This window comes from Pseudophryne corroboree, chromosome 4 (assembly GCF_028390025.1).
Source record: "Pseudophryne corroboree isolate aPseCor3 chromosome 4, aPseCor3.hap2, whole genome shotgun sequence".
NCBI classification, from domain to species: domain Eukaryota; kingdom Metazoa; phylum Chordata; class Amphibia; order Anura; family Myobatrachidae; genus Pseudophryne; species Pseudophryne corroboree.
This window is the reverse complement of record NC_086447.1, coordinates 429,720,542-429,748,342: the sequence shown is the minus strand read 5'-3', so window position 1 is coordinate 429,748,342 and position 27,801 is coordinate 429,720,542. Positions and strand designations below refer to the sequence as shown.

The window sequence follows — 27,801 nt, the reverse complement described above, 5'->3', positions numbered from 1 at the left end:
AGTATATATAGATACAGTGTATTACTGTAAGTGGTGGATTTTACCTAGGGGCTACAGCCCCCTTGACCAGCCCCACCCCAAACCATGTAAAATCCGACACCGCCAGTGAACCTGTGAGTCTTCTCTGGCAGTAGAATTGGCTTTTAACTAGAAGTGCTACCTGCTAACCAACCACTAGTCAGGCAGGAGGTGTTTTCTCCCCCTGGAACTGACATTCCAGGTCATGATTAGCACAGAGAGTGCCTCCAATGGGAAGTCACTCCCTTGATATTCCATCAGCCCTACCCAGCTTCTAGGGAGTGCAGCCACTACAGTCCCTAGAAGTCGGTGTTTGTGCACAGTAAGGGCCCTGACAGGACTGCAGCATGGTCAGCCCCCTCACATAAAGGGTAAGAGCTGCCAATGATGGCTGTACATTTTCCAGCATCATTGCTACAGTGTGCTATAATGTGACCTCTGGCTAGTTATTGTCTGGTGATCACCTATTATAAAACGCAACACTATGAAATACTAGAACAACTACTTGCTGGAAGTAGGGCACCTAATTTGAAAGAAGATAGTCTCCTCTCTTAAATGATGTTATCACCAGACAATAATACCCTGTACTACAGAAAGCATTATAATCCCCAAAATGGGGGAAGTTATAATGCTCAGATTTCCCCCATCCTGGCTTTAATAAGTTTGTTACTACCTTAGTTACATGCCGTAGGCTGTAGTACTTTTTAATGTGTTATGTCTTCTTGGGCTTCCCATATTATTCCTACACATTATATGCATTGCATTCAAGATGGAGCAAACTAGGCCTTCTGATGAATTCCTACTGTGTATAATTTTTACCCTCTTCATTCATTTTCTCTAATACAGTATGAAGACATCAGAACTATTCAAATGATTTAGCAATATCAGACACAAATTGCATTAGCTCCTGTCACTACTGTAGCATCTTCTATTACTCACTAGATACATCTGTTGTGGTCATTAAAGCATTATGATGCCTTCAACAACACATTAACCACCTTGATTACTCCTTCGGGAGATACTACTCTTTGGGCAGCCACTGATCCTGTACTACATACACCAAAGCTCAGCAGGCCGAGCACACCGCCAGGCACACAGTATACTGGGGCTACAGGACGTATGCAGCCCCTTTTGAAACGTTTAAACATTTTAATTGCATAAAGGATGAGTATTGTTTGTTGGTCATTTGTAAAAATTATTTTAAATACAGTCCCTCCCATGATAAAATGCTATATGGTATGGTAGCACTGAGTAAGAAGGGACTGTACAAAAGATACCACCGCCTTTTATGGTTTGTCCACATTTCTTTATTTCTTAGGGATATACTTTCAGGATCTTGCCAGGTCTCCTCCTTACCTGTACATTTTTAAATTGTTCTTCACTCATCCACTCGAATGGATTCTTTGCTTGCTGACGTGCTTCATACACCTTACTGGCCGCACCTTGCAGCACCGCAACACATAATTCTGGGGAAATTATAAATTCTCTCTCACCTGGCCCTATTCGCCCGAGTGACTCTTCCACCTATATAACAAAGACACACAGTCACTTGGTCTCTCATTATTGCACATACGAGAACACGCTTTGTGACTTTGTATGTTGATGCTCACCTCTAATGCTACAAGCAGGGTGTAGACCATCCTGTCCTCTTCCAGCAAGGATCTTGCTATGTAGGAGAATATGTTACTGGTCACACAGGAAACTACTCCTTTGAGTGAATACCTAAAGTAACAAGACAGAAAGAATGGAGTCTATCTTACAGTGATATATCACAGACACTGTGCTAAGTACAGTTACTCATTTTAAAGAAGTTAGTATAGTTTTATAAAGACTCCTGTTCTAACTGCAAATGTGCTATTATCTGAATCATAGGCATTCTGTCTAATTATGTATTAAGCATTATGCTGTTTGTGATATTCCCTTGTGTTCATGATTTATATCAATATGACTTATTTCACATCATAAGATACTGTTTATGATTACCTCTTTATATTTTTTATCAGCCTTATGCTGGTATATACCTATACAATTGTCGGACTGACCACCTGATATAGTGTGCGGCTTACAATGCTCCTGCATTGGTCGGGATCGGGAGGTTGTATCTTATGTACTGTTTAATATTTGTCAGCCCAACCTCCCGATCCCATAGATGCACATGCACACTGAGATATTCCTAGCTCACTGAGGGGTTAATTCAGACCTGATCACTAGGGTGTGTTTTTTGCATCCCTGCGATCAGGTAGTCGCCACCTACAGGCGGAGGGGGAAATCACTGTGTATCTGTGCGTTCAGATATGTTGAAGAGCTGCACAATCTAATTTTGTGCAGTCTCTGCGCAGCCCAGGACTTACTCTTCCAGTGCGATAATCGGGGCCGGAGCTGACATCAGAAACCCTCCCTCCAAACACCTGGTCCCGCCTGCGTTTTTTCCGGACACTGCTCAAAAATGGTGAGTTGCCACCCACAATCACCCTCTTCCTGTCAATCTCCTTGCATTTGCCGGTGCGATTAGATTTTTTGCACCATCCCATCGCTGCCCGGCGCTCCCTGTCACTGCGGACCATCGCGCCTGTGCATTGCGGTGCATACGCATGCGCAGTTCAGACCTGATCACCCGCTATGCGAAAATGCACAGCAGCGATCAGGTCTGAATCGGCCCCTGTGTACGGGGCTCATAGGCGGCTGACAGAAGGGCAGGCTGGAACACACTGCTCGGCCGATCAGCAGCGTTAACCAGACCATCTGAGTGATTGAGAAAGTGTGTACCCAGCTTTATACTGATGTCTACAGACAGTAGCGGATCTTGCCACGGGCAAGCAGGACTTTTGCCCGGGGCGCCGCCTTCCGGAGGGCGCCGTACCAGGGCAAGATCCGCTGCTGCTGTGCCCCCCGCTGCCTGCTGTCCCCCGCTGCCACTGGCCGCTGTGAAGGGAAACTAGAGTTTCCCTTCGTGGAGAGGTCCTTTACTGTGCGGTGCGCGATGACGTCATCGCGCACCGCCATTAAAGGACCTCTCCACGAAGGGCTTCACAGCGGGCAGCGGGGGGGGCACATTTCAGTCTGTACAGGGGGCGTAAATGACCACGCCCCCTGCACGAAGCCACCCCCCCCCATTGCCGCCCAGGGCGCGCAAAGCCGCAGAACCGGCCCTGTCTACAGATGCCCAAAAGTGGGCAAATCTGAATACTCAAAAATTTGCACTATAGATATCTATGTGTTTGCCTGTCAGACCAAAAAGTCAGATATTATGGGCCCAGTTAATGTGCTCAAGATCTATATAAGACTTTAAGGAGCAGGAAGTGTGCTGGGGCAAAGGTCGCAATCTGGCATGTCTGTAAAGCCCATGCAAACAGAGATATACAACCAATCGGTTCTACAATAATCTAATTAGCTCTCAGAATTGCAAAGTGTATGGCCACATTAATAGTCGATGCTAATATTTCACTTATAGCATTATTGTGAAGTCCCTGCTTCAATGACACCACTGCCAACATTCCGGCGGTCGGCATCCCAGCATCGGTACGCTGGGTGCTGGGATGCAAGTGCCGTCAATACTTTCTACACCCGTTTTAACAGCCTTCTAGCCCTTAAACAATCCATCCATTACAGTGAAATGCATGTGATGTGTTTGTCCGTGTCTTCTTGTATTTTTTTTTTTTTTGATACGTCATTTGTATTACTTCTGTACAGAACTTCCTGTTAACAAGAGCTGGATTAAGGGCCACATGGGCCTGGGGCTGCAAATGACCATGAAGAGCCCCGTTGTGAAAAGTGGCTAGAAGTGTACCAGAAGTATCAGTACCATGCAGACATGCACACCAGTGACGTGCGGTGGGGTGAGGTGGGTGAGGCAGATAGTGTAGAGGTGCACACCAGTGACGTGCGGTGGGGTGAGGCGGGTGAGGCAGATAGTGTAGAGGTGTGCACCAGAGAGGTGGGGTGAGGCAGGTGAGGCAGATAGTGTAGAGGTGCACACCAGTGACTTGCGGTGGAATGAGGCGGGTGAGGCAGATAGTGTAGAGGTGTACACCAGTGACGTGCGGTGGGGTGAGGCGGGTGAGGCAGATAGTGTAGAGGTGCACACCAGTGACGTGCGGTGGGGTGAGGCAGATAGTGTAGAGGTGCACACCAGTGACGTGTGGTGTGGTGAGGCGGGTGAGGCAGATAGTGTAGAGGTGTACACCAGTGACGTGCGGTGGGGTGAGGCAGGTGAGGCAGATAGTGTAGAGGTGCACACCAGTGACGTGCGGTGTGGTGAGACGGGTGAGGCAGATAGTGTAGAGGTGTACACCAGTGACGTGAGGCGGGTGAGGCAGATAGTGTGGAGGTGTACACCAGTGACGTGCGGTGGGGTGAGGCGGGTGAGGCAGATAGTGTAGAGGTGCACACCAGCGACGTGCGGTGGGGTGAGGCAGATAGTGTAGAGGTGTGCACCAGTGACGTGCGGTGGGATGAGGCGGGTAAGGCAGATAGTGTAGAGGTGTACACCAGTGACGTGCGGTGGGGTGAGGTGGGTGGGGCAGATAGTGTAGAGGTGCACACCAGCGACGTGCGGTGGGGTGAGGCAGATAGTGTAGAGGTGCACACCAGTGACGTGCGGTGGGGTGAGGCAGATAGTGTAGAGGTGTGCACCAGTGACGTGCGGTCGGGTGAGGCAGATAGTGTAGAGGTGCACACCAGTGACGTGCGGTGGGATGAGGCGGGTGAGGCAGATAGTGTAGAGGTGCACACCAGTGACGTGCGGCGGGGTGAGGCGGGTGAGGCAGATAGTGTAGAGGTGCACACCAGTGACGTGCGGTGGGGTGAGGCGGGTGAGGCAGATAGTGTAGAGGTGCACACCAGTGACGTGCGGTGGGGTGAGGCGGGTGAGGCAGATAGTGTAGAGGTGCACACCAGTGACGTGCGGTGGGGTGAGGCGGGTGAGGCAGATAGTGTAGAGGTGCACACCAGTGACGTGCGGTGGGGTGAGGCAGATAGTGTAGAGGTGCACACCAGTGACGTGCGGTGGGGTGAGGCGGGTGAGGCAGATAGTGTAGAGGTGCACACCAGTGACGTGCGGTGGGGTGAGGCAGATAGTGTAGAGGTGCACACCAGTGACGTGCGGTGGGGTGAGGCGGATAGTGTAGAGGTGCACACCAGTGACGTGCGGTGGGTTAAGGCGGGTGAGGCAGATAGTGTAGAGGTGCACACCAGTGACATGCGGTGGGGTGAGGCGGGTGAGGCAGATAGTATAGAGGTGTGCACCAGTGACGTGCGGTGGGGTGAGGCAGATAGTGTAGAGGTGTGCACCAGTGACGTGCGGTGGGGTAAGGCAGATAGTGTAGAGGTGCACACCAGTGACGTGCGGTGGGGTGAGGCGGGTGAGGCAGATAGTGTAGAGGTGCACACCAGTGACGTGCGGTGGGGTGAGGTGGGTGAGGCAGATAGTGTAGAGGTGCACACCAGTGACGTGCGGTGGGGTAAGGCAGATAGTGTAGAGGTGCACACCAGTGACGTGCGGTGGGGTGAGGCGGGTGAGGCAGATAGTGTAGAGGTGCACACCAGTGATGTGGGGTGGGGTGAGGCGGGTGAGGCAGATAGTGTAGAGGTGCACACCAGTGACGTGCGGTGGGGTGAGGCAGATAGTGTAGAGGTGCACACCAGTGACGTGCGGTGGGGTGAGGCGGATAGTGTAGAGGTGCACACCAGTGACGTGCGGTGGGTTAAGGCGGGTGAGGCAGATAGTGTAAAGGTGCACACCAGTGACATGCGGTGGGGTGAGGCGGGTGAGGCAGATAGTGTAGAGGTGCACACTAGTGACGTGCGGTGGGGTGAGGCAGATAGTGTAGAGGTGTGCACCAGTGACGTGCGGTGGGGTGAGGCGGGTGAGGCAGATAGTGTAGAGGTGCACACCAGCGACGTGCGGTGGGGTGAGGCAGATAGTGTAGAGGTGCACACCAGTGACGTGCGGTGGGGTGAGGCAGATAGTGTAGAGGTGCACACCAGTGACGTGCGGTGGGGTGAGGCAGATAGTGTAGAGGTGTGCACCAGTGACGTGCGGTGGGGTGAGGCAGATAGTGTAGAGGTGCACACCAGTGACGTGCGGTGGGGTGAGGCGGGTGAGGCAGATAGTGTAGAGGTGCACACCAGTGACGTGCGGTGGGGTGAGGCGGGTGAGGCAGATAATGTAGAGGTGCACACCAGTGACGTGCGGTGGGGTGAGGCAGATAGTGTAGAGGTGCACACCAGTGACGTGCGGTGGGGTGAGGCGGGTGAGGCAGATAGTGTAGAGGTGCACACCAGTGACGTGCGGTGGGGTGAGGCAGATAGTGTAGAGGTGCACACCAGTGACGTGCGGTGGGGTGAGGCGGATAGTGTAGAGGTGCACACCAGTGACGTGCGGTGGGTTAAGGCGGGTGAGGCAGATAGTGTAGAGGTGCACACCAGTGACATGCGGTGGGGTGAGGCAGATAGTGTAGAGGTGTGCACCAGTGACGTGCGGTGGGGTGAGGCAGATAGTGTAGAGGTGTGCACCAGTGACGTGCGGTGGGGTAAGGCAGATAGTGTAGAGGTGCACACCAGTGACGTGCGGTGGGGTGAGGCGGGTGAGGCAGATAGTGTAGAGGTGCACACCAGTGACGTGCGGTGGGGTGAGGTGGGTGAGGCAGATAGTGTAGAGGTGCACACCAGTGACGTGCGGTGGGGTAAGGCAGATAGTGTAGAGGTGCACACCAGTGACGTGCGGTGGGGTGAGGCGGGTGAGGCAGATAGTGTAGAGGTGCACACCAGTGATGTGGGGTGGGGTGAGGCGGGTGAGGCAGATAGTGTAGAGGTGCACACCAGTGACGTGCGGTGGGGTGAGGCAGATAGTGTAGAGGTGCACACCAGTGACGTGAGGCGGGTGAGGCAGATAGTGTAGAGGTGCACACCAGTGACGTGCGGTGGGGTGAGGCAGATAGTGTAGAGGTGCACACCAGTGACGTGCGGTGGGGTGAGGCGGATAGTGTAGAGGTGCACACCAGTGACGTGCGGTGGGTTAAGGCGGGTGAGGCAGATAGTGTAGAGGTGCACACCAGTGACATGCGGTGGGGTGAGGCGGGTGAGGCAGATAGTGTAGAGGTGCACACTAGTGACGTGCGGTGGGGTGAGGCAGATAGTGTAGAGGTGTGCACCAGTGACGTGCGGTGGGGTAAGGCAGATAGTGTAGAGGTGCACACCAGTGACGTGCGGTGGGGTGAGGCAGATAGTGTAGAGGTGCACACCAGTGACGTGCGGTGGGGTGAGGCGGATAGTGTAGAGGTGCACACCAGTGACGTGCGGTGGGTTAAGGCGGGTGAGGCAGATAGTGTAGAGGTGCACACCAGTGACATGCGGTGGGGTGAGGCGGGTGAGGCAGATAGTGTAGAGGTGCACACCAGTGACGTGCGGTGGGGTGAGGCAGATAGTGTAGAGGTGTGCACCAGTGACGTGCGGTGGGGTAAGGCAGATAGTGTAGAGGTGCACACCAGTGACGTGCGGTGGGGTGAGGCAGATAGTGTAGAGGTGCACACCAGTGACGTGCGGTGGGGTGAGGCAGATAGTGTAGAGGTGCACACCAGTGACGTGAGGTGGGGTGAGGCAGGTGAGGCAGATAGTGTAGAGGTGCACACCAGTGACGTGCGGTGGGGTGAGGCAGATAGTGTAGAGGTGTGCACCAGTGACGTGCGGTGGGGTAAGGCAGATAGTGTAGAGGTGCACACCAGTGACGTGCGGTGGGGTGAGGCAGATAGTGTAGAGGTGCACACCAGTGACGTGCGGTGGGGTGAGGCGGGTGAGGCAGATAGTGTAGAGGTGTGTACCAGTGACGTGAGGTGGGGTGAGGCGGGTGAGGCAGATAGTGTAGAGGTGTGCACCAGTGACGTGCGGTGGGGTGAGGCGGGTGAGGCAGAGCCTTTCCTGTCATACTAACGTTAGCACCAGAGTTCTGACTATATAAAGTATATGAAAAATACAAAGAATATGTTAGAAATATCTTCTCTGTATTATTCTAATCATTTTTATAGTCAAAACTCTGACTATCTTTTCTGCACATCTCTGATCAAAGCTCAGCAACTTTCCAGTAGTATATATAGCTGCACCTGTGTATAATGCCCACATGTACCCTTTGGCTCAAACCGTATATTGTGTGTAAATCTGACTCTGTACTATCCATTGCTTCCTGAGCCATTTACCTCATGGCACGTCCTTGATGTACTCCCCCTAAACTATCTGCCCCCATGTCTCACTAATATGTAAAAGTAGAAAAATGGCATAATCCTATAAGAAAAATATAAATACAATTTTACCACTTGTGATTTATGGACACCTGGATGACTGATCATCATCACGCTGTCTTGACTATGGGCATAAATTTATGTAGAGGACCTAGTGCTGCTCTAACCAGCACTAAACTGCCTGCACAAATATTGGCTGCATACGGACAGTATAGATCAGTAAGCGTAAAATGAATGGAAGAATACAATATGGAAAAACAGTTATAACATGTTTTCCAAAATCAGGACTGTACCTCTCAGAATGCGCCACTGATACATTAAACAGTTCCAGTAGCTGCTTGTAGCTGGTGTCATACATTGTGTTAAGGTGCTGAAGCATTCTTACAGTGCCAAACATCACAGCACCACGCACAGCTATCTCACGGAAACCTTCTCTGGCATGTGACAAGTTGTCTTCTGAGGCTACAATCCTCATGTACCTTTGAAAACAATCAAGATTGCCTTTATCAGCTACAAATGCATTAGACATAAGTGACAACTACACATTCAATGCATGCATGAATTTTATATGATTTATGCTACAATACAAAAATCATATTTAGATACATATTACTCATGTATTTCAACTGTTACAATAAAGCTAAAGTAGGCTCTCATTAATATGTAGGTTAAATTGTTATTAAATAAAATTATATTGGTACCAGCAACCAGTGTCAGACTGGTGCAAGAAGGGCCCACTGGGGGAATGCAGTGATAGGAGCTCATACTCAGGGGTATGGCCAGCTTCCAGAGGGAGTGTGACCAGCCTCCACAAAGGCTTGGAATACACCATAGTCCTGTGCAGTATAATGTAACTTTATACTGCACAGGACTATGGTTCCAGACTGTGTACTTGTAAATACAAGTGCACAGTCTGGAATCTGATCCCTAGAGGAGGGGGTGGGATCTCAGGAAATAGGGCCCTCCAGGGGTTTCCCTCCTGTGGCCAGTCTGGCTCTGCTGACAACCAAATTGCTTACTACATATCTCATATGATGACATTTATTCATTGCAACATATTGTATGAACAAGCAAATCCATGATCTCTGCTCTTATAATAGCAATTCTTCAATACTGTTGTCAAAAGACAAATAAAATTGTAATAGCACCTAACTTGAGCGTTTTAGTTACATTTCCCTTTAGGCTTGGGGTGGGCAAAATATAGCCCAAGGCCGCTTTTGGAATGTTAGCAGACTTTGGATAGTTACAAGTGGGATGCCTGAAAAAGCAAGGATGGAGTGTGAGAATAAATGTGAATCTGCTGTCAATGATAGACTGGAGTTGTTCCTAATTTTAAACCTACCACACTGGGTATTCCCTGGTAGTCCCCCACCAGGTACTAACTAGTATGGCCCTCTACTGTTTGGCTTTCAAGGTCGGACGGGATTGGGCATGAGCAGTGAGGTATGATGGTAGGTTATGAGTTTTGATGTGCATCCGTTTCCTGAATCATTGATGAGAGTTCAGAAAATGTTCAGAGTAAAGATAGATATGCTTTTGGTGTTAGATGGTGGACAAATGCCCCACCAGTTGGAGAACTGTGATGGGAGGGGGAGTCCCTCAAATCACCAATGAGAGTCCTGAATGGACAAAAAGGAAATATGAAGAAGGCAGATCCCATACTTATAAATCATAAGTCAGTGCTGTAGCAAAAAAGAGAAAAAGGGATAGAACGAGGGGGATTTACGAACCCGCTTGAAAGTGTTTTCTGGGGGACTTAAGTCCACATGGACCTGTGTGTATATATATATACCATTGGAAAGTTTGTAACTATTAAGAATTTACTTCTGCTTATCACACAGAACAATCGTGGAGGCATATGAAATTGTGTATTTATGTATTAAGCATGGCTAATTAGTCTTAGATCTAAGGGATAATTCTGTCCTTACCCAGACACCACCGTATGAGTGAGCGAGTAAAATCAGCTGTTTCTTGTGCCCTCGATATGCAAAATTGTTTTTGAAAACAGTGCATAAATGATGAGTGTTTGTTTTACAGTCTCTGCTTCAAACGTTTAAATTGTCCCTCACCCGGATATGAGATTACCACATGTAAACTATGTATATTTCTGTGTTATGCAGTTTACCATATAAAAGAAACATTCATTGCAAATAATTCTCTCTGTCTACAGTCTGACATTTATCCTGACAAACTTTGTTTATTTATTTGAGGCTCTAGCAACCACAGAGTGGTAACAGTTGTTGCAACCGTAGCAAATTTAAACTACTGGTGGACCTGGGTAGTCGTTTATTTATATCCCTTTTTCTCTTTTTTGCTGCAGCACTGACTTATGATTTATAAGTATGGGATCTGCCTTCTTCATATTTCCTTTTTTTCCATTCAGGACTCTCATTAATGTTTTCTATATTGTATCAGTGTTCATTTTCTTATTCTGTTTGCCTTGCAAAATGTTTAATAAGCATATTCTTTATTGAAATCTTACTGCATTTTCTGTGATAGGTATTGTTTATACAAGATATTTTGTGGGCGGCCCTCGAATAGTCACTGGAAAGTGTTAAGTGGCCCCCCAGCTGAAGTAATTGCCCACCCCTGAGTTTAGGCCATTTACTATGCTTTTTAAGAGAAAGCTATACAGAACTAGAGACTACAAGAAATTAATCCATTAGTTTTATATGCTGAGACATGTATATCATATAAAGAGACCACTCTGTCTTTTTGCCAGAATGTAGATTGATTTTTCCCAATATACTGTGTTACTGTTTTAAAACTGAGTGTGTTCCAGCTCTGTACATTTCCCAGCAAGTCTAGCAGCAGACTCATTAGATTCCCATCAGGTGGATGACAGGTGTAATGTAAGGGTACAAGCTGTGCACATACGTTTCTGTGGCTTCTTCATGCTGCAGTGTCAGATCTCCCAGCTTCTTAGTAACGGAGAGACTGAGCAGCAGTGAGTCATGACTTTGCAGTGTAGCTATTATTTTCTCCTCCAAGGCTGAAAGTATTATCATGCTATTAAGGCACTCCTGCAAAGAGAAAATGTCAGAATACGTCTATCTGTTTCATTTACAGTATCAGGAATGTAAATACTAATTTGTGCATTGATGAAAAAAAAAAGAGGGTAGGTTTGAAGGGCATTTGTGTCCTGTTGGTGATACTACTATCTTTTTAACATTAATGTGAACATAATAATTTTATCTAAAAAACTACTAGTACTTATAGCGGATTCAGTATGATCTCCCGAAAGTAGGGATCCCGGCGGTCAAAATACAGACGTCGGAATCCCAGCAGTCAAAATCACAACATTGAGCGTGTCCCCTCGTGGGCTCACTGCGTTCGCCACGCTTCGGGCTCGGTGGCGAGCTTAGCTTGCCACATTATTGTATTCCCCACTCGGCGTGGACCACCACCCTAGTGGGAATACCGGGAGGTGGTTGGGATTTCGACTGCCGGAAAATTAACCGGTGTCGGTATTTCGAATGCCGGGATCCCGACTGTCGGGAACTTAACTACATCTGCTTATAACATAGATTGCATTAAATAATACTAGACACAGAAATATGTGTCAAGAATGAATAGAAAATGCAGCAATTACCTGTTTCAGTAGGAAGCGCTCTTCTTTTAATCCAGGTTTTTCGGTTTGTATAAATCTATCCAGAAGTTGCTCTACCAATCCGTCTCTGTCCTGGTAGAAGTACAGTAGGGTGCAGTAGGAGGCTACTTCTGGCGGGATGTCCTCGGGCAAGCAGCTGGTATGCAGGTATATACGGAAACCGGGGTTGCACTCTACTTCATGCACTCCAATCTTTAAACAACCAGACAGGATTAGAAGACCGTCACAGATGTGAAGTTATTTCATGCTGATCGATTTATTTCAGGCTCATAACACACAGTTGAAAGTATGTGTTTATGTAAATAAATGAAAATTCAATATTAATAATATGACATAACAAACTGCACTGCATTGATGGAATAAAGAGTATGCTTGAGGGGCATTTGTGTCCTGTGGTAGATACTATTATTTAACATTTATGTGAACAAAATAATGTTAGCTAAAAAACAACTACTAGAACTATTAACAGACAATGCAGTAAAGAACACTATGCACAGTGGTTTATTATGGCCTACTGTATATGGATAGAGGTGTAGACACACATACCATCATTTTGAATGGAACCTTGTGCTCCTGAAATATTCGTTTAGAACGTAGAATCTGTGAAAAGCGGACATCCCGAGAAAGGGTCTGGATATCACAGTAAGTCAGCAAAAGGGGATGTCCAACTGTCAGGCATGTGTCCATCTCAGAGACAAGATCCTACAAATCATTTCATTTAACTTTAGTATAGAAGAGTACAACAAGCTTTATAAAGAGGCGTTTAACATATTGGGCTTAATTCAGAGCTGCATTCAAAGTGTCCACAATTGGCTTACATGTTCAAAAATAATTGTAGATTTCCGCATGAATTCGGCTGCATCCATGCAACCAAACCACCCCAATGCATCCGCTGGAGATATCAGCAGCATGCATTTGCACCTGCCCTATCCAAGGTGCAGGAGATGCTAGTGAAAGTGGACAGAGGGCCTTATTAAGGTTCGTTAGCAAACCAAAAAAGCAAGCAACTGGGCAAAACCATGTTGCACTGCAGGTGGTGCAGATGTAACATGTACAGAGAGAGTTAGATTTGGGTGGGGTGTGTTCAAACTGAAATCTAAACTGCAGTATTAAATTAAAGGACCCAGTATTTACCCTGCACAGAAACAATATAAATAACCCACCCAAAATGAAATTACATTGCTCATGTTACATCTGCCTCACCTGCCGTGCAACATGGTTTTATCCAGTTGCTAACAAACCTGAATAACCCCCAGAGCTCTGCTCATCTCTGACTCAGGGCCGTCTTTTCGTATGGGCTCAATGGGCTCTTGCCCAAGGGCCCCAGGAGTATAAGGGCCCTAGGCTGATAGCTGAGGGTCCCCTCTTTCCAGGGGTACCAGATTTTTGAAAATCGGCCCTAGGGAACCAGAGATATCCGAGTTCAAAGCAGTGGTCCCCATCCAAGCCTGTTAATTGCTATTACCATCAAGATATCTCAGGCTTTGTATGACTTAGAGTTTTTCTGATTTCAAAAGCTGTGACTCTTCCCTTTCGGTGGACACAAGCAGCTTGTCTCTACTATGCCAAAACCAGAGATATCAGCCTTCAAGCAGCTGGTCCCTGCTCAAGCTCCACACGCCTAATATGCAGTTTTGTATATTTGTTGGTGGATTGCTCTGGCTCCTGAACTCTGATCCCCAATTCCCCAGAACCTCCTGACAGGTGAGACACTCTAATTTTTTTATCCCATGCAAAGCGAAGAAATATTTTTCCAGGAACTTGACATATCTGCAGTCAAGTAAGCTGCCCTCCCACCAAAAAATGATGAAAATGAAGCCCACTCCACTATCGACCCCTCCCTTACATATTAAACACCCCATACCATCCTGGAAGTCATGTACCGGGGCCCCTTCATTCAGCCCAGTGCCATATTCTACAGCTTAGTGTTCTCCCTCCCGCCCCATCTGTGCAGTAAAGGAGTAATTAGCAGAAATTACTGCTCCAGGTCCTACATGCTGAGCGGAAGCTAGAACACCCCCTACCGCCCGTGGGATATCAAAGCTGCCGTTGATAGCACCCCCATCCATGGAGGATGGGTAGGGGCCCCAGAGTATTGCTGTGCCCAGGGGCCCACACTGCTGTTAAGACGGCCCTGCTCTGACTAGCTCACAATTCCATCAACAAGCCCACAGAACATTTATCCTATGTGGAAATGCCCCGTTGTCAGCCAGTACCACCCAATCAGTCATAAGAGGAGTTGTGCATGTGACTTATGACTCTTAGATACCCGTAACTACACTAAGTTGCATATGCAGGCTCCTACACATGTGCAGTATGCTAAACATCTTGAGTTCCCTATACAGATGTAATTCAGTGCCACTTATCATCATCCAGCTTATTTAAGTAAAATAAATGTCATGCAATAATCTACACTGAAAATGAGCAATAAGCTATACAATATGGGCTGCTACTCATTGTTACATGAGTGCCCTCACACATGTGTATGTGTGGATAGATAGATAGATAGATAGATAGATAGGTAATGTTCACAGCTCATTACTGATTTGTGGTTTTCACAGTTTTCCATAAAATACATATTCATTATTACATGAGCACAATATATTCATTAAATTATGTGCTTACATGGTACATTACTTCTACTGTGTGTTCCGGCAAGTGACCTTTAATCCAGTCAATAGCTTGTCCTGTGGGATCACTCACTAACCCCCAAGAGCTGCTAGTCATCGCTGTAGTAAACATGCATGAATTATTCAATGCAAGGGGGTTTGTTGGAAGGCCCCTGTTCTCCAGTGTCTTGATTTCAATCTAAATAGCAATATAGGTTATTTACATATAGTGAACACTAAAGCATGCATTATCCACCCACAGCCAACATGTTGCATAGAATGCTGTTATATAAGTCTTACCGCATGCAGAACAGTGCAGATACCATCAGTGGTGCAGAGAGAGGGGCGGAGAGGGTACAAATTACCTGGGCCCAGGTCTGATAAAGGGGCCCAGTGAGGGTCTAGTAGGGGCCCAGGCCCCCTCCCCCTTACCTGGCAGCAGCAGCTGCAGCTCTTCTCCTCAGCCCAGCACACACTGCTGTGTACTGGGCTGCAGTGTGGCCATGGAGGTGCTTAAAATACAATTTTTTAAAGTATTTTTTTCTAAGAGTACATGACCACACCTCCTGTAATTAGGCAGAGCCCCTTGAAAAGTACTTGGGCCCAGCCCGGCTCTCGACTGCCCTGGATACCATAGCAAAGCATGGCACTGCAGATAATGTAGCAGTCTATTAGATGGACTACAGGAGAAACATAGCTCCCTACAGTGCAGTGACTCTGTGTATTAGGTGACAACCAGTGTTTGGCCACCATTGATTAATACTACAGTTAGAATATAAAGTCAGCAATAGCAAAGTGAGGCTGCTAGAGGCATACATCCTTCTTTGACAATTTCTGGAAACACCTATACAACTTATTTGCTGGGTATCATTAATATATACATACAAGATACAACCTTATTTAATAAAATAGAGGAGGTAATAAGCATCTGAATAATTAACATGGATTACAGAAAATTAATTGAAGCTATAAGTATTATTTTCTCATACATGTATTAACTTCCAGAAGGACGAGAATCTTACCTAACTGCCAGGAATTGGTTTATCCTGCTCAGCATGGTGAAAGGGATCCACATGCATCTGTCAGTGGTACTACATTGAGATGTGGATTATGAGGTCTACAGTCAATAGGTCGACCACTAATGGTAGACATGCATTTGGTCGACAGGGTCAAAAGGTTAACAGAATAGGTAGACAGTAGAAAAGGTCGACATGGCCAAAATGTCGACATGGAAATGGTTGACACACAAAAGTAGATACAATTTGTTGGGTGTTTTGTCACTTTTCTGCCACAAACAAGCCCCATTTGTGTACCACGTCCCCTCACATAGCTCGCTTCGCTCGCCATGCTTCGTGCAAGGTGCCTCACTCTGCTACCGCTGCGCTCGGCACAGGTTACTATTCCCAGTCGTAGTCCACGTGGATGGAAAAGTATGGAAAAGTTGGAAAAAAACAACTAAAACCTGTGACGGCCATATGTGTATTGACCATTGTCATGTTGACCTTTTGACAGTTGACCGTTTGAACTGTCTACCTCTCACACGTCGACGGTTTGACCCTGTCGATCGTTTGACCCTGTCGACCTAATGCATGTCTACCATTAGTTATGGACCTATTGACTGTAGATCTTTTTAATGTAGATCTATAGACCGGATACCACTGCATTGGTGGTTGGCGAATCACTTAAGAAGCATAAGGCACACTGCAAAGCGGCACAGCCCTGTCCTCTTTCTGTGCATGAAAACTCTGCGCAGTGTCATTTCAGCAAGCATTTGCACAGTCCGTTGTTCTCATGGGGCAGAATTGTTTCTTAAATGTTTAGGAGCATTTTCCACTTTTGTACCCTCGTCAGTTTAAAAGTAAGCTGGGCACGGGTGAGAAAGCTGGATGCTGGATACTTAACAGTCTTATTCATTTATACACTGGAAGCTATCCTAGAGATCATACCGGCGTGTGCATGAACTGCATGATGGGAAGGTGCTTCAGGAGCATTCTCTGCGGGAGTGGAAGACAGCAGCTCTCACATACTTTGAAAAGCAAATGAGTAACTTTCATCCTACAGGGGAAACAGCATGAACATATATTTTTAATAAGTTAGAAAATATACTTTTTATTTTACAATATAGTTTTACTAAATAATATTAATCTGGGACCTATGTATTAATAATGGTGGCAAGGCTGTGATTATTAACAGTCTGTATGCAAAATACTTCTTAATTAAAGTTCCCTTACTATGTACTAAATGTAACCATCAGAGGAGTCTGTTACATTTTTGAATCTGACACTGCACCAGCGAATCTGACACCGCACCAGCGAATCTGACACCGCACCAGCGAATCTGACACTGCACCAGCGAATCTGACACTGCACCAGCGAATCTGACACCGCACCAGCGAATCTGACACTGCACCAGCGAATCTGACATTGCACCAGTGAATCTGACATTGTACCAGCGAATCTGACACTGCACCAGCGAATCTGACATGGCAACAGCGAATCTGACACGGCAACAGCGAATCTGACACGGCACATGCTCACAGTGTTGTAAGAGTTCTCTCCTGCAAGAACACCTCCTTTACCATAAAGTGGTTTACGCCATCTGATGATGTTATAAACCACATAGGGATCAGACCATGGTCTGCAGTCAGCAGCTCTAATTAGCCTCCTGCAACCTCCTGCATTTGGCTACTAGATATTAGTACGGAATACTTGTATTTGACCGGCAGACGGGATGCCGGTTGTCATTATACCTACAGCAGCATCCCATTTGTTGGAATCCCAGCAGAAAGTCCCCATGCGGGCTCGATTCGCTCGCCATGCTTCGGGCCCGGTCGCTTCATTTGCCACAGGTTATTTCCACTCGGTTAGTGGGTCCACGCCACCAACCCGAGTGGGAATAACCTGTGTTGTTCGGCATTCCGCCAGTCTGCATTTCACCGTCTGTCAAGATTCTGGCGTCGGTCTCCTGATCTCCGGGATCTCGACAGACGGTATATTAACTGCATCCCATTATTACATGTGGGGAAACATAAATTTATGCAGAAATTGCTGATTGTACATCATTTTAGGGGAAAAAAGCTTCCTATAAAGGCCCCTCTGTCACGGAGATAGGGATTTAGGGAATATAAGACTTATATGTAACTGCATATGATAATCCTACTGCGCATACCTTCCATCCACACTGAGAGCAGGGCAGTACGTCAGACAGGCTGCAGCCAGCACACAGTTTGTCAGTAGCTCCTCGGTACTGCTCAGGGTAACCTTTTCCCTCCATTCTTTTTCTTGTACTTTCAACCTTGAGAAAATGTAAAGAATTCTTCAAATCATATGAGTGAAAAACACAAATGTTACATATATATACTGGGGGGGGGGGGGGGGGGGGGGGCATTTATCAAAGCTTGGAGAGATTGCAGGGAGAGAGAGTACTAACTAATCACCTTCTGCCATTTTACAGGCTGTGGGCCTGAATCAGAGGTGTACGCTAGTCACACAGCCGCTGCATCTCTGTACGACAAATACAATAATGATATGCTAATGACGCAGGAGGCATCTTATGTACATAACCGCCTCCAGTCAGCTTCTCTGATCACACTGCTGAGGCCAGTGCTGTGTCCATCCATGAAAATGTGGCCTATATACCCCAATTTTACGTAATTCTGTCTTCTGTGGCAGATACAGCCTATCACTCAAGCTGTGGCATCCAGAGCACTGCAAGCAATCTCACACAATGAGATCTGCATCTGCACAGTACGGCATCACAGATCTCCACCATCGGAGATGTATGTAAACCATTAGGTGTACATCCCTGAATTAGACCCTGGGTTTGAAAAATGACAGTTGAGCTGATTGGTTGGTCTTTTATCTCGCTCCACTTTATCTGCAAGCTGTGATTATTCTCCCCCATAGTATCTTATCTGGACTGTGTGACAATAATATAAAACTGATGTGTTCTTATCCAGCATAATTATTATCTGGCAGTTCAGTCTAGTTGGAGATTCCATCTTCTAAAGTGTAAGAAATCATAGTTATACACTCTTTTATGTCATAGACTAATCATGTGCCTTGTTGTATTTGGATTTAACCACTTTCTTTATGCCTCATCTCTAGGTATGTCTCTGCAATTAATTTTAACCTTTCATTATAGCTATCTAAGATCATCATCTGACACTGAAATGTCTGATTGTCATACTTCCCAATCCCTATGGTATGACTCCACAATTCTTTCTTCTGGATAAGTGATGCAAACTATATGACTATACCAGCCTGGCTGTACTTCTCTGCACATGTTTGTATTTCATAGTCCTAGCCATGCGTACATGGTATGCCTGGCTGGTGTGCACAGGCACACCCTAATGTAGAGAGCTGCCGATGGTGCAAGTGTGCGGGTACGGTTTACCCATAAAAATTCGGCAAGCAGGTATGCCATCTGGCCTGCCTGCAACGAAGAAGAGCCTCTTTTCTGTTTTTCTTGTGGCCCCTCCAGATGGACCCGTGATTCTTGGTATTATTCTCCCCATCCTACCCACTTCACTTGGAAGTGGATGGAACGCAGGAGATCTACTCTTCTGGAGATTCCGGGGGACTATCCGAATAGTCTGGAATAAGAGTGTTAGTATGACTAGAAACTAACCTGTCTAGCATGTCTACGGCTGCTTGCAGCTTCTCCTCATGTGACTGCAATTCTTCCTCCAATTGATATTTAAGATTGACAGCAGAATCATATTCTTCATGAAGATGTGTCACCTGTCATAATAAATCTTAGTTATCTTACTATAGTATTTGTATTACCAAATGTGAACAGAATAAAGATAAGTAGAGGATAGAGGTAAATATATAATAAAAATACAAGTGATCTATATACAGCTCTTCTAGATTAACAAGTAAAGAGAAGGCATCCAAATAGCCAGAAAGAACGTTTAGACCGCATATTCTCCTAAGGACTACTATTAAGAATCAGCTACTTGGAAAAAAGAATACACAGCATATTCTACATACCAAGAAACCTTATCGTGAAGGATAGCAAACTTAGGGGTCTATTTACTAAGCCTTAGATGGAGATAAAATCAGGGCCGTCTTAACAGCAGTGCAGGCCCCTGGGCACAGCAATGCCCTGGGCCCCCTACCCATCCTCCAGCAGTAGGGGTGGGGGGTGCTATCAGCGGCAGCTTTGATGTCCCGCGGACGGTAGGGGGTGTTCTATCTTCCGCTCAGAATGTAGGGCCTGGAGCAGTAATTTATGCTAATTACTCCTTTACTGCACATATGAGACTAAACTGCAGAAAGGGGCATTGGGCTGAATGAAGAAGCCCTGGAACATGACTTCCAAGGTGCTAGGGGGTGTTTAATACGTAGGGGAGGTGTGGATAGTGGAGTGGGCTTAATATTTATAATTTTCCCGTGGGAGGGCAGCTTGCTTGACTGCAGATATCTCAAGTTTCTGTAAATATATTTCTTAGTTTTAATGCAATAAAAATCTAGAGAGTCCCACCTTTCAGAAGGTTCTGGGTACTTGGGGATCAGAGTTCAGGAGCCAGAGCAATCCACCAACGAAAATCTAAAACTGCATATTAGGCGTGTGGAGCTGGAGCAGGGACTAGCTGCTTGAATGCTGATATCTCTGGTTCTGGGCATAGTAGAGACAAGCTGCCAATGTCCACCAAAAGGTGAGAGTCACAGCTTTTGGAGTGTATACTCAGAAAAAACTCTAAGTCAGACAGAACCTGAGATATCTGGCTGGGAAGAGCCATTAACAGGCTTGGATGGGGACCACTGCTTTCAAGTTGGATATCTCCGGTTCCCCAGGGCCGATTTTAAAAAATCTGGTACCGCTGGAAAGAGTGGACCCTCAGCTATCATCCTAGGGCCCTTATATTCATGGGGCCCTTGGGCAAGAGCCCATTGAGCCCATACGAAAAGACGGCCCTGGATAAAATGCACGGAGATAAAGTACCAGCCATCCAGCTCCTGTCATTTTTCAAACCCAGCCTGTGACATGGTACTTAGGAGCTGATTGGCTGGTTATTTATCCCCTTCCACTTTATCTCCATCCAAGGCTGACTAAATAGACCCCTCAATTCCACATATCTGTTTTTTTTTATATTATCCCCTTTTTAACTCTATGCATTCAATTTGTGATTTTCAGTGTATGTAATATCATGACTTGCTTGCAATTGTTATTACCTGTGTTTGAGATGTTGTTTAGTGATGCTATGTTTATTATACCATACTGGCCTGGTGTTTACATAGCCTAACACAGTGCAATTTATCTTCTTTGATCAGCTGACCAATTTGGCTTAGATGTGGCGAGTGTCTTAATAAGGAACACTATGGGGTAAATTTACTAAAGTGCTGGTTCTTAGAAATAGAAATGTTGCCCATAGCAAACATTCAGATTGTACTTATCATTTATCTAGCACCTTCTTGAAGATAATATCTAGAATCTGATTGGTTGCTATGGGCAACATCTCCACTTCTAAATCACTTCCTTTAGTAAATATACCTCTATATCTTTACATTTAATTTAGGGCAGAGGTTCCCAAACTCCACCATTATGGTACAGGTTTTAAGGATATCCAAGCTTGAGCACTGAAAATTAAATCAAATTGACTGAGGTACTTATTAAGTCACCTGTGCTCATGCATGGATATCCTTAAAACCTGGACTGTAATGATGGAGTTTGGGAACCTCTGGTCTAGGGGGTGAGGGGGGCAGCTGTAAATGAAGTGTATAAACTAAACAGTTAAACAGTTGAGCAAACATTGAACAATATCTGAGAACAAATATTTTTATCTTAAAAATGGCAATTTCCTTATATTCTGTTCCTAAATATCTTACTTTTTATTCATAAATTATCATGCATCACACATTTCTATTATTCAAATCACTCCGTGGTATCATCTCTAAGGCTATAACATCCTTCACTCTCTCTGCAATTTACTCATCTGTGCACATTGCTGATTCAGTAACACACTCCCCTCCGATTAATGTTCATGACTCTAACATCCTCAACCTGTCACCATAAAAAACTTTCACACACATCCTACAACTATATTTATCTATATCCTTCTGCATTTATTACCTGATGACATATCACCGAATCCAGTCCCCACCCACCAGCTCCACAAACAGCTGATTCAAAATTGTATAGAACTCCAGCTAAACTCATAAACATCATGTCTCCCATCACCATCTAAATTACAAAAATGTGTCTTATGGGATGCATGCTATGTTTAAAAAAAATTAACATCCATCCATAACCTTTATCTCAAACATCCTCAACCTTTTGGCAATAACAGAAACATGGCTGCTCAATAAGACAATGTGCCCCTTGCAGCACTCTCACATGCTGGACTCCACTTCACATACACCTCCAAGCCTAGAAACAGTAGTGTAGTTAGACTGATTTGGATGGAGCTTGTCCTATCTGAAGTCTAAAATACAGAGTATAAATTAAACTGTACAGCATTTGTGGGCTACATGCAAAACAGCCCAAATTGACACTGCATGTAAACACATAAATACATGTATTTTTTCCCCTTACTACATGGTTTGTCCAGGGGCAAAGTTGCTCCTTTTTTCTGCTTTGCTCCCAACTCTGAATCATTGACTAAAATGCAGGTTTATAGAAGTGGAGATGTTGCCCAGAGCAATCAATCAGATTCTGCTTACAGTATCATTTATCTAGAATTTTCTAGAATATAATAACTAGAATCGCATTGGTTGCTATGGGCAACATCTCCACTTTTATCTTTAGTAAATATACCATCTAGTGTCTGGAGACTGATGCGACGAAGAATAATACACATGGTAGTTACAGGCAGCAGGACCATATACAGTATTAAATAAAAATACCCTGTATATTTATTAGACAAGGAATTATTTCAAATATTACATAGAATTGGGCTTATAATTAATGCACCATTTTGTTAAAAAAGTTGAATTATTAGACTTGTACTGAACTATGCTACACTGTTACCTCGGCCTGGAGTAAGGAAATATCTTCTTTAGTGTGTGCCTGATTATAAAACACTGCTGGTTCTTCTTCCACACTCTCCGGTATCTAAAAAGAACATATGTTTAAAACATAGCATACAGATACAGTAGTTTATTATGCTTAGTGTTGCACAAACACATTGGCCCTCATTCCGAGTTGTTCGCTCGCAAGGCGATTTTAGCAGAGTTACACACGCTAAGCCGCCGCCTACTGGGAGTGAATCTTAGCTTCTTAAAATTGCGAACGATGTATTCGCAATATTGCGATTACAAACTACTTAGCAGTTTCAGAGTAGCTTCAGACTTACTCGGCATCTGCGATCAGTTCAGTGCTTGTCGTTCCTGGTTTGACGTCACAAACACACCCAGCATTCGCCCAGACACTCCTCCGTTTCTCCAGCCACTCCTGCGTTTTTTCCGGAAACGGTAGCGTTTTCATCCACACGCCCATAAAACGCCGTGTTTCCGCCCAGTAACACCCATTTCCTGTCAATCACATTACGTTCGCCGGAGCGAAGAAAAAGCCGTGAGTAAAAAAACTATCTTCATAGCAAAATTACTTGGCGCAGTCGCAGTGCGAACATTGCGCATGCGTACTAAGCAGAAAAACGCTGCGATGCGAAGAAAATTACCGAGCGAACGACTCGGAATGAGGGCCCTTGTTTGTTTCTCCATGTTATTGCAAATTATGTTAACCCAGGCTACTTGTTTATTTATGCAAGTGTGCCTACTTGTCTGCCTTCTGCATTTCAAGGTACTGTACATGCCCAATTCCTGAACCTTGAAATCAGAGCATAGTTTTGCAGGTTTGCAGATACACCTGGAAATGGCAAAGCAAATTATCAAGCAACTAGGTGAAACCATTTGGGTGGGGTTTGTTCAGACTAAATGTCTGGGTGGGATATGTTCAAACTAAAATCTAAATTGCAGTGTAAAAATAAACTAAAATTTGTGGGCTACATACAAAAGCAGCCAGTATCTACCCTGCACCGGAAAAATAAAACCCACCCAAATCTAGGGTTACCACTTCATCCCTTTAATTCTGGACACATATTAATTACACAGGTTCTGTGGCTGATTAAAACTAGGTGAAATGGAGTCTTGAAGTCAGTCAGCCACAGAACCTGTGTAATTAATATGTGTCCAGAATTAAAGGGAAGAGGTGGTAACCCTACCCAAATCTAAATCTCTCTACACTGCATGTTACATCTGCCCCACCTGCAGTGCAACACGGTTTTACTCAGTTGCTTGATAATTTGCTTTATTACAAACATGAATCAGGACCATAATGCAAAGAATGAAACATCACTTAAAAATTCAACCTACTGAAACAATAGGTGCCTCTTTTTGCATATTTAAATTTCAACAGTATTTTTTCTCCTAATATACTGCACAATTTGTGTACCCTGTTTATTAGCCAATCAGATGTTTGCGGCAGCAGATGTGTGCAGGAGGCAGTGACCTAATGAAGTCCAAGTCCAGCGGCCGTACAGGATGCTGGACAAACTCAGCTGTTTTTTTTAAAGGTGCATTCATTTACATGCATGGTTTAACCTTGTTAATCATTGCATCCCGCACGGAAACTGAACTCGGAATTAATTACATCCCGCCCCCATGTTAGTGAAGACTGGGCTGCCTGGGATGGAAAAATCATGATGTTATCAAAGAGCAATGGAGGCAAGCAAGATGCTATAGACCAGGCCTGGCCAACCTGTGGCTCTCCAGCTGTTGTACAACTACAAGTCCCATCATGCCTTGCCACAGTTTTGCTATTAGGGAATGCTAAAACTATGGCAGGGCATGCTGGGATGTGTAGTTTCACAACATCTGGAGAGCCACAGGTTGGCCAGGCCTGCTATAGACATAGATAGATAGTGGAAAAACTGGAAGATAGTAGTGTCAAACGTACCTCAGCAAAATGTATACATCCATTTCTGTACATTTTTTTGTGGTGGGGATCAGAACAGCAGTGGGGGTGATAATAGTCAGTGGAGGCCAGTATGGGAGGGGGGCGGAGACTAAGAACCTAGTAACAATAATAATATTCAAAACTCACAGGACTCTGCATACAGTGAGGATCGGTGAACCACACATGTAGGCCAAATAGGTCAGTATTAGCACACCTGCCAATGACCTAGATCTCTTCCAAATGCGTGAACAGGCTAAAAGGGCACTGGAAGTGGACCGTACACACAGGCTGAGAGTAGTCATCTTCAGACCACAGGTACTAACATGCTTAATTGGCAATCAGAATAATTTTAAGGCCAATTGCAATATTCTTAACTGGCCAACCATACAGGGCAGATGTACTAATCCTCGGAGAGTGATAAAGTGGAGATAGATAAAGTACCAACCAATCAGCTCCTAACTGCCATGTTACAGATTGTGTTTGAAAAATGACAGTTAGGATCTATCTATCTCTCTACACTTTATCAATCTCCAAGGTTTAGTACATCTGCCCTATCAGTATAATATTTATTGTTTTCCACACAATGAAAAAGCGATAAACCATGTGCTACAACCCATCTAAAAATAATACAGTAAAACTGTAGATTTGTGGGCAAAATACTATCCATACAAAATTGATGACCAATAAAGCATTATTTAAACATACAAATACCACATTTTGATGATAATATGGTTATAGAAAATATTTCAACTCTTATTTATGTATCTAGAGTGGTCAAAAGACTATAGATCTTTCTTTACAATAACTAAAAGTCTTTCATTGTACAGAATTTGTAAGGGGATGTGATCACCTCGTCTACAATGACAAAGTCAAAGATCACCACCATAATGTTGAACATCATAATGTCATGTACTGACGACAGATGAACTGTCAACACAGTCAGAATGTGTTTGGGGTTTGGGTTTAAACTTGGGTATCAACATTACTGTATGTACTAGACTGCATTATGACTGTTGACATTGTGAACATGTCAACATTTTGCAGGCCGACATTGTAGTTGTAGCCTTTCTAAGCATGTCACCATTTTGTCTGTCAACATTGTGTAAATGTAGACGTTATGGTGTCTAGATAATGACTGTCGACAAAACATACTGAACCCTTTGTAAGTAGTGTGAAGTAAAACGGTTTATTTAATCAGGAACACATCATTTCATGAATTTGACTATGTACTCTGGGCTGAAAATGATAAAGGGCCTATTGTTAGACAAGCAAGACTTGTGGCCAGGGCTGTGTAGATGTGGTCAATGCCACATGAGCATGTACATCAACTACACTGTTAGCCTAAGTGTCTATCTAAAGTCATAAAAATAGAATAGTTGCATCATTTTATCAAGAAAATAGAAATACAATTATAATACTTATGATTTATGGCCGTCATTATGTTTTTATCTGGAGGCCTAAAGCTGTAGATCCATCTACCCCATTGTTATTCTGGCCCTGTGTGTTCTGTGTAAACGTAGTATGAATTGGCTATATCTGTCAGTCTTTATGCAGGAAACGCCACAAAAATATCATCAAACATTAATATGTGACTTGACTCTATATTCTATAAACGGACTACAGAATTCTATCTACAAAACCATAGATAGCTGACAACTTACCAGTCTAGACTGCTCCTCCTTTAAAATAAGATCCTCCTTCTCTCTTTCTAAATCTGACCACTTTTTCTGGCAATCCTTTAATGGCACACAAAGCCGAGTGTATTCTACAACAGCAACAACAAATGCCACCAGAGATGCTGCGTCCTCAGAGCTGTACCGGGCTGCCGCAATCGTGATTCCTCTTCTTTTAGCATCTTTACTTTTATTATAGTCAGTGTGTGAATATTTCTTGGCTGGAGTGATGGACTGGGGTGTAGCATCTGCAAAAAGTGAAAAATGTACAATGAGGTATCTTCCTAGAAGAGCACTATAATGAATCTTAGCCCTCATTCCGAGTTGTTCGCTCGCTAGCTGCTTTTAGCAGCATTGCACATGCTGGGGGTCATTCCGAGTTGTTCGCTCGTTGCCGATTTTCGCAACGGAGCGATTAAGGCAAAAATGCGCATGCGCATGGTACGCAGCGCGCATGCGCTAAGTATTTTAGCACAAAACTTAGTAGATTTACTCACGTCCGAATGAAGAATTGTCATCGTTGAAGTGACCGGAGTGTGATTGACAGGAAGTGGGTGTTTCTGGGCGGAAACTGACCGTTTTCTGGGAGTGTGCAGAAAAACGCAGGCGTGCCAGGATAAAACACGGGAGTGTCTGGAGAAATTGGGGAGTGGCTGGCCGAACACAGGGCGTGTTTGTGACGTCAAACCAGGAACGAAATGGGCTGAGCTGATCGCAGTGTAGGAGTAAGTCTCGAGCTACTCAGAAACGGCTAAAAATTATTTATTCGCAATTCTGCTACTCTTTCGTTCACAATTCTGCTATGCTAAGATACACTCCCAGAGGGCGGCGGCCTAGCATGTGCATTGCTGCTAAAAGCAGCTAGCGAGTGAACAACTCGGAATGAGGGCCGCTAGGCCGCCGCCCTCTGGGAGTGTATCTTAGCATAGTAGAATTGAGAACGAAAGAGTAGCAGAATTGCGAATAAATAATTCTTAGCAGTTTCTGAGTAGCTCGAGACTTACTACTACACTGCAATCAGCTCAGCCCGTTTCATTCCTGGTTTGACGTCACAAACACGCCCTGCGTTCGGCCAGCCACTCCCCCGTTTCTCCAGACACTCCCGTGTTTTATCCTGGCACGCCTGCGTCAGTTTCCGCCCAGAAACACCCACTTCCTGTCAATCACACTCCGATCACTTCAACAATGACAATTCTTCGTTCAGACGTGAGTAAATCTACTAAGTTTTGTGCTAAAATACTTAGCGCATGCGCACTGCGTACCATGCGCATGCGCATTTTTGCCTTAATCGCTCCATTGCGAAAATCAGCAACGAGCGAACAACTCGGAATGACCCCCCTTATACGGCTAACGTGGAGAAGTCATTATCAGATCTATGTTACTTAATACATATATTCACTGTCAGGTGGTACTAAGTTTTTAATTTCTTTTTATGTCACTATTTAGTACTAACGTCACACCTGAACAGTTTCACTCACACGCCAACCAACTCCATGATTTTCTCAGGATACGGTTGTTCGGTTGACAAAGCTTAGGTCGACAGTCATTAGGTTGACCACTGAAGGTCGACATGCATTAGGTCAACATGGTCTTTAGGTCGACATGTACTAGGTCGACAGGTCAAAAGGTCAACATGAGGTTTTCAGTTTTTTTCATTTTTTGGGATTTTTTCATACTTAACGATCCACGTGGACTAGGATTGGAACGGTAACCTGTGCCGTGCGAAGTGGTAGCAGAGCAAGGCACCTTGCCCGAAGCAT

General features: G+C 45.1%; 1 protein-coding gene across 1 annotated transcript in view; it reads right to left on the bottom strand.

Annotated features, from left to right (window-relative positions):
• LOC134910927 (uncharacterized) overlaps positions 1-27,801 on the bottom strand; it is a 455,362-nt gene that overhangs the window by 46,879 nt on the left and 380,682 nt on the right. The window contains exons 80-91 of the mRNA XM_063919317.1: positions 26,030-26,289; positions 22,443-22,526; positions 19,098-19,210; positions 17,637-17,762; positions 16,415-16,523; positions 14,485-14,667; positions 12,406-12,561; positions 11,842-12,051; positions 11,127-11,272; positions 8,543-8,728; positions 1,629-1,740; positions 1,375-1,542 (exon numbers count right to left, since the gene is read on the bottom strand). Coding sequence (XP_063775387.1) covers positions 1,375-1,542; positions 1,629-1,740; positions 8,543-8,728; positions 11,127-11,272; positions 11,842-12,051; positions 12,406-12,561; positions 14,485-14,667; positions 16,415-16,523; positions 17,637-17,762; positions 19,098-19,210; positions 22,443-22,526; positions 26,030-26,289 — 1,853 coding nt within the window. The remainder of the gene's footprint in view (positions 1-1,374; positions 1,543-1,628; positions 1,741-8,542; positions 8,729-11,126; positions 11,273-11,841; positions 12,052-12,405; positions 12,562-14,484; positions 14,668-16,414; positions 16,524-17,636; positions 17,763-19,097; positions 19,211-22,442; positions 22,527-26,029; positions 26,290-27,801) is intronic.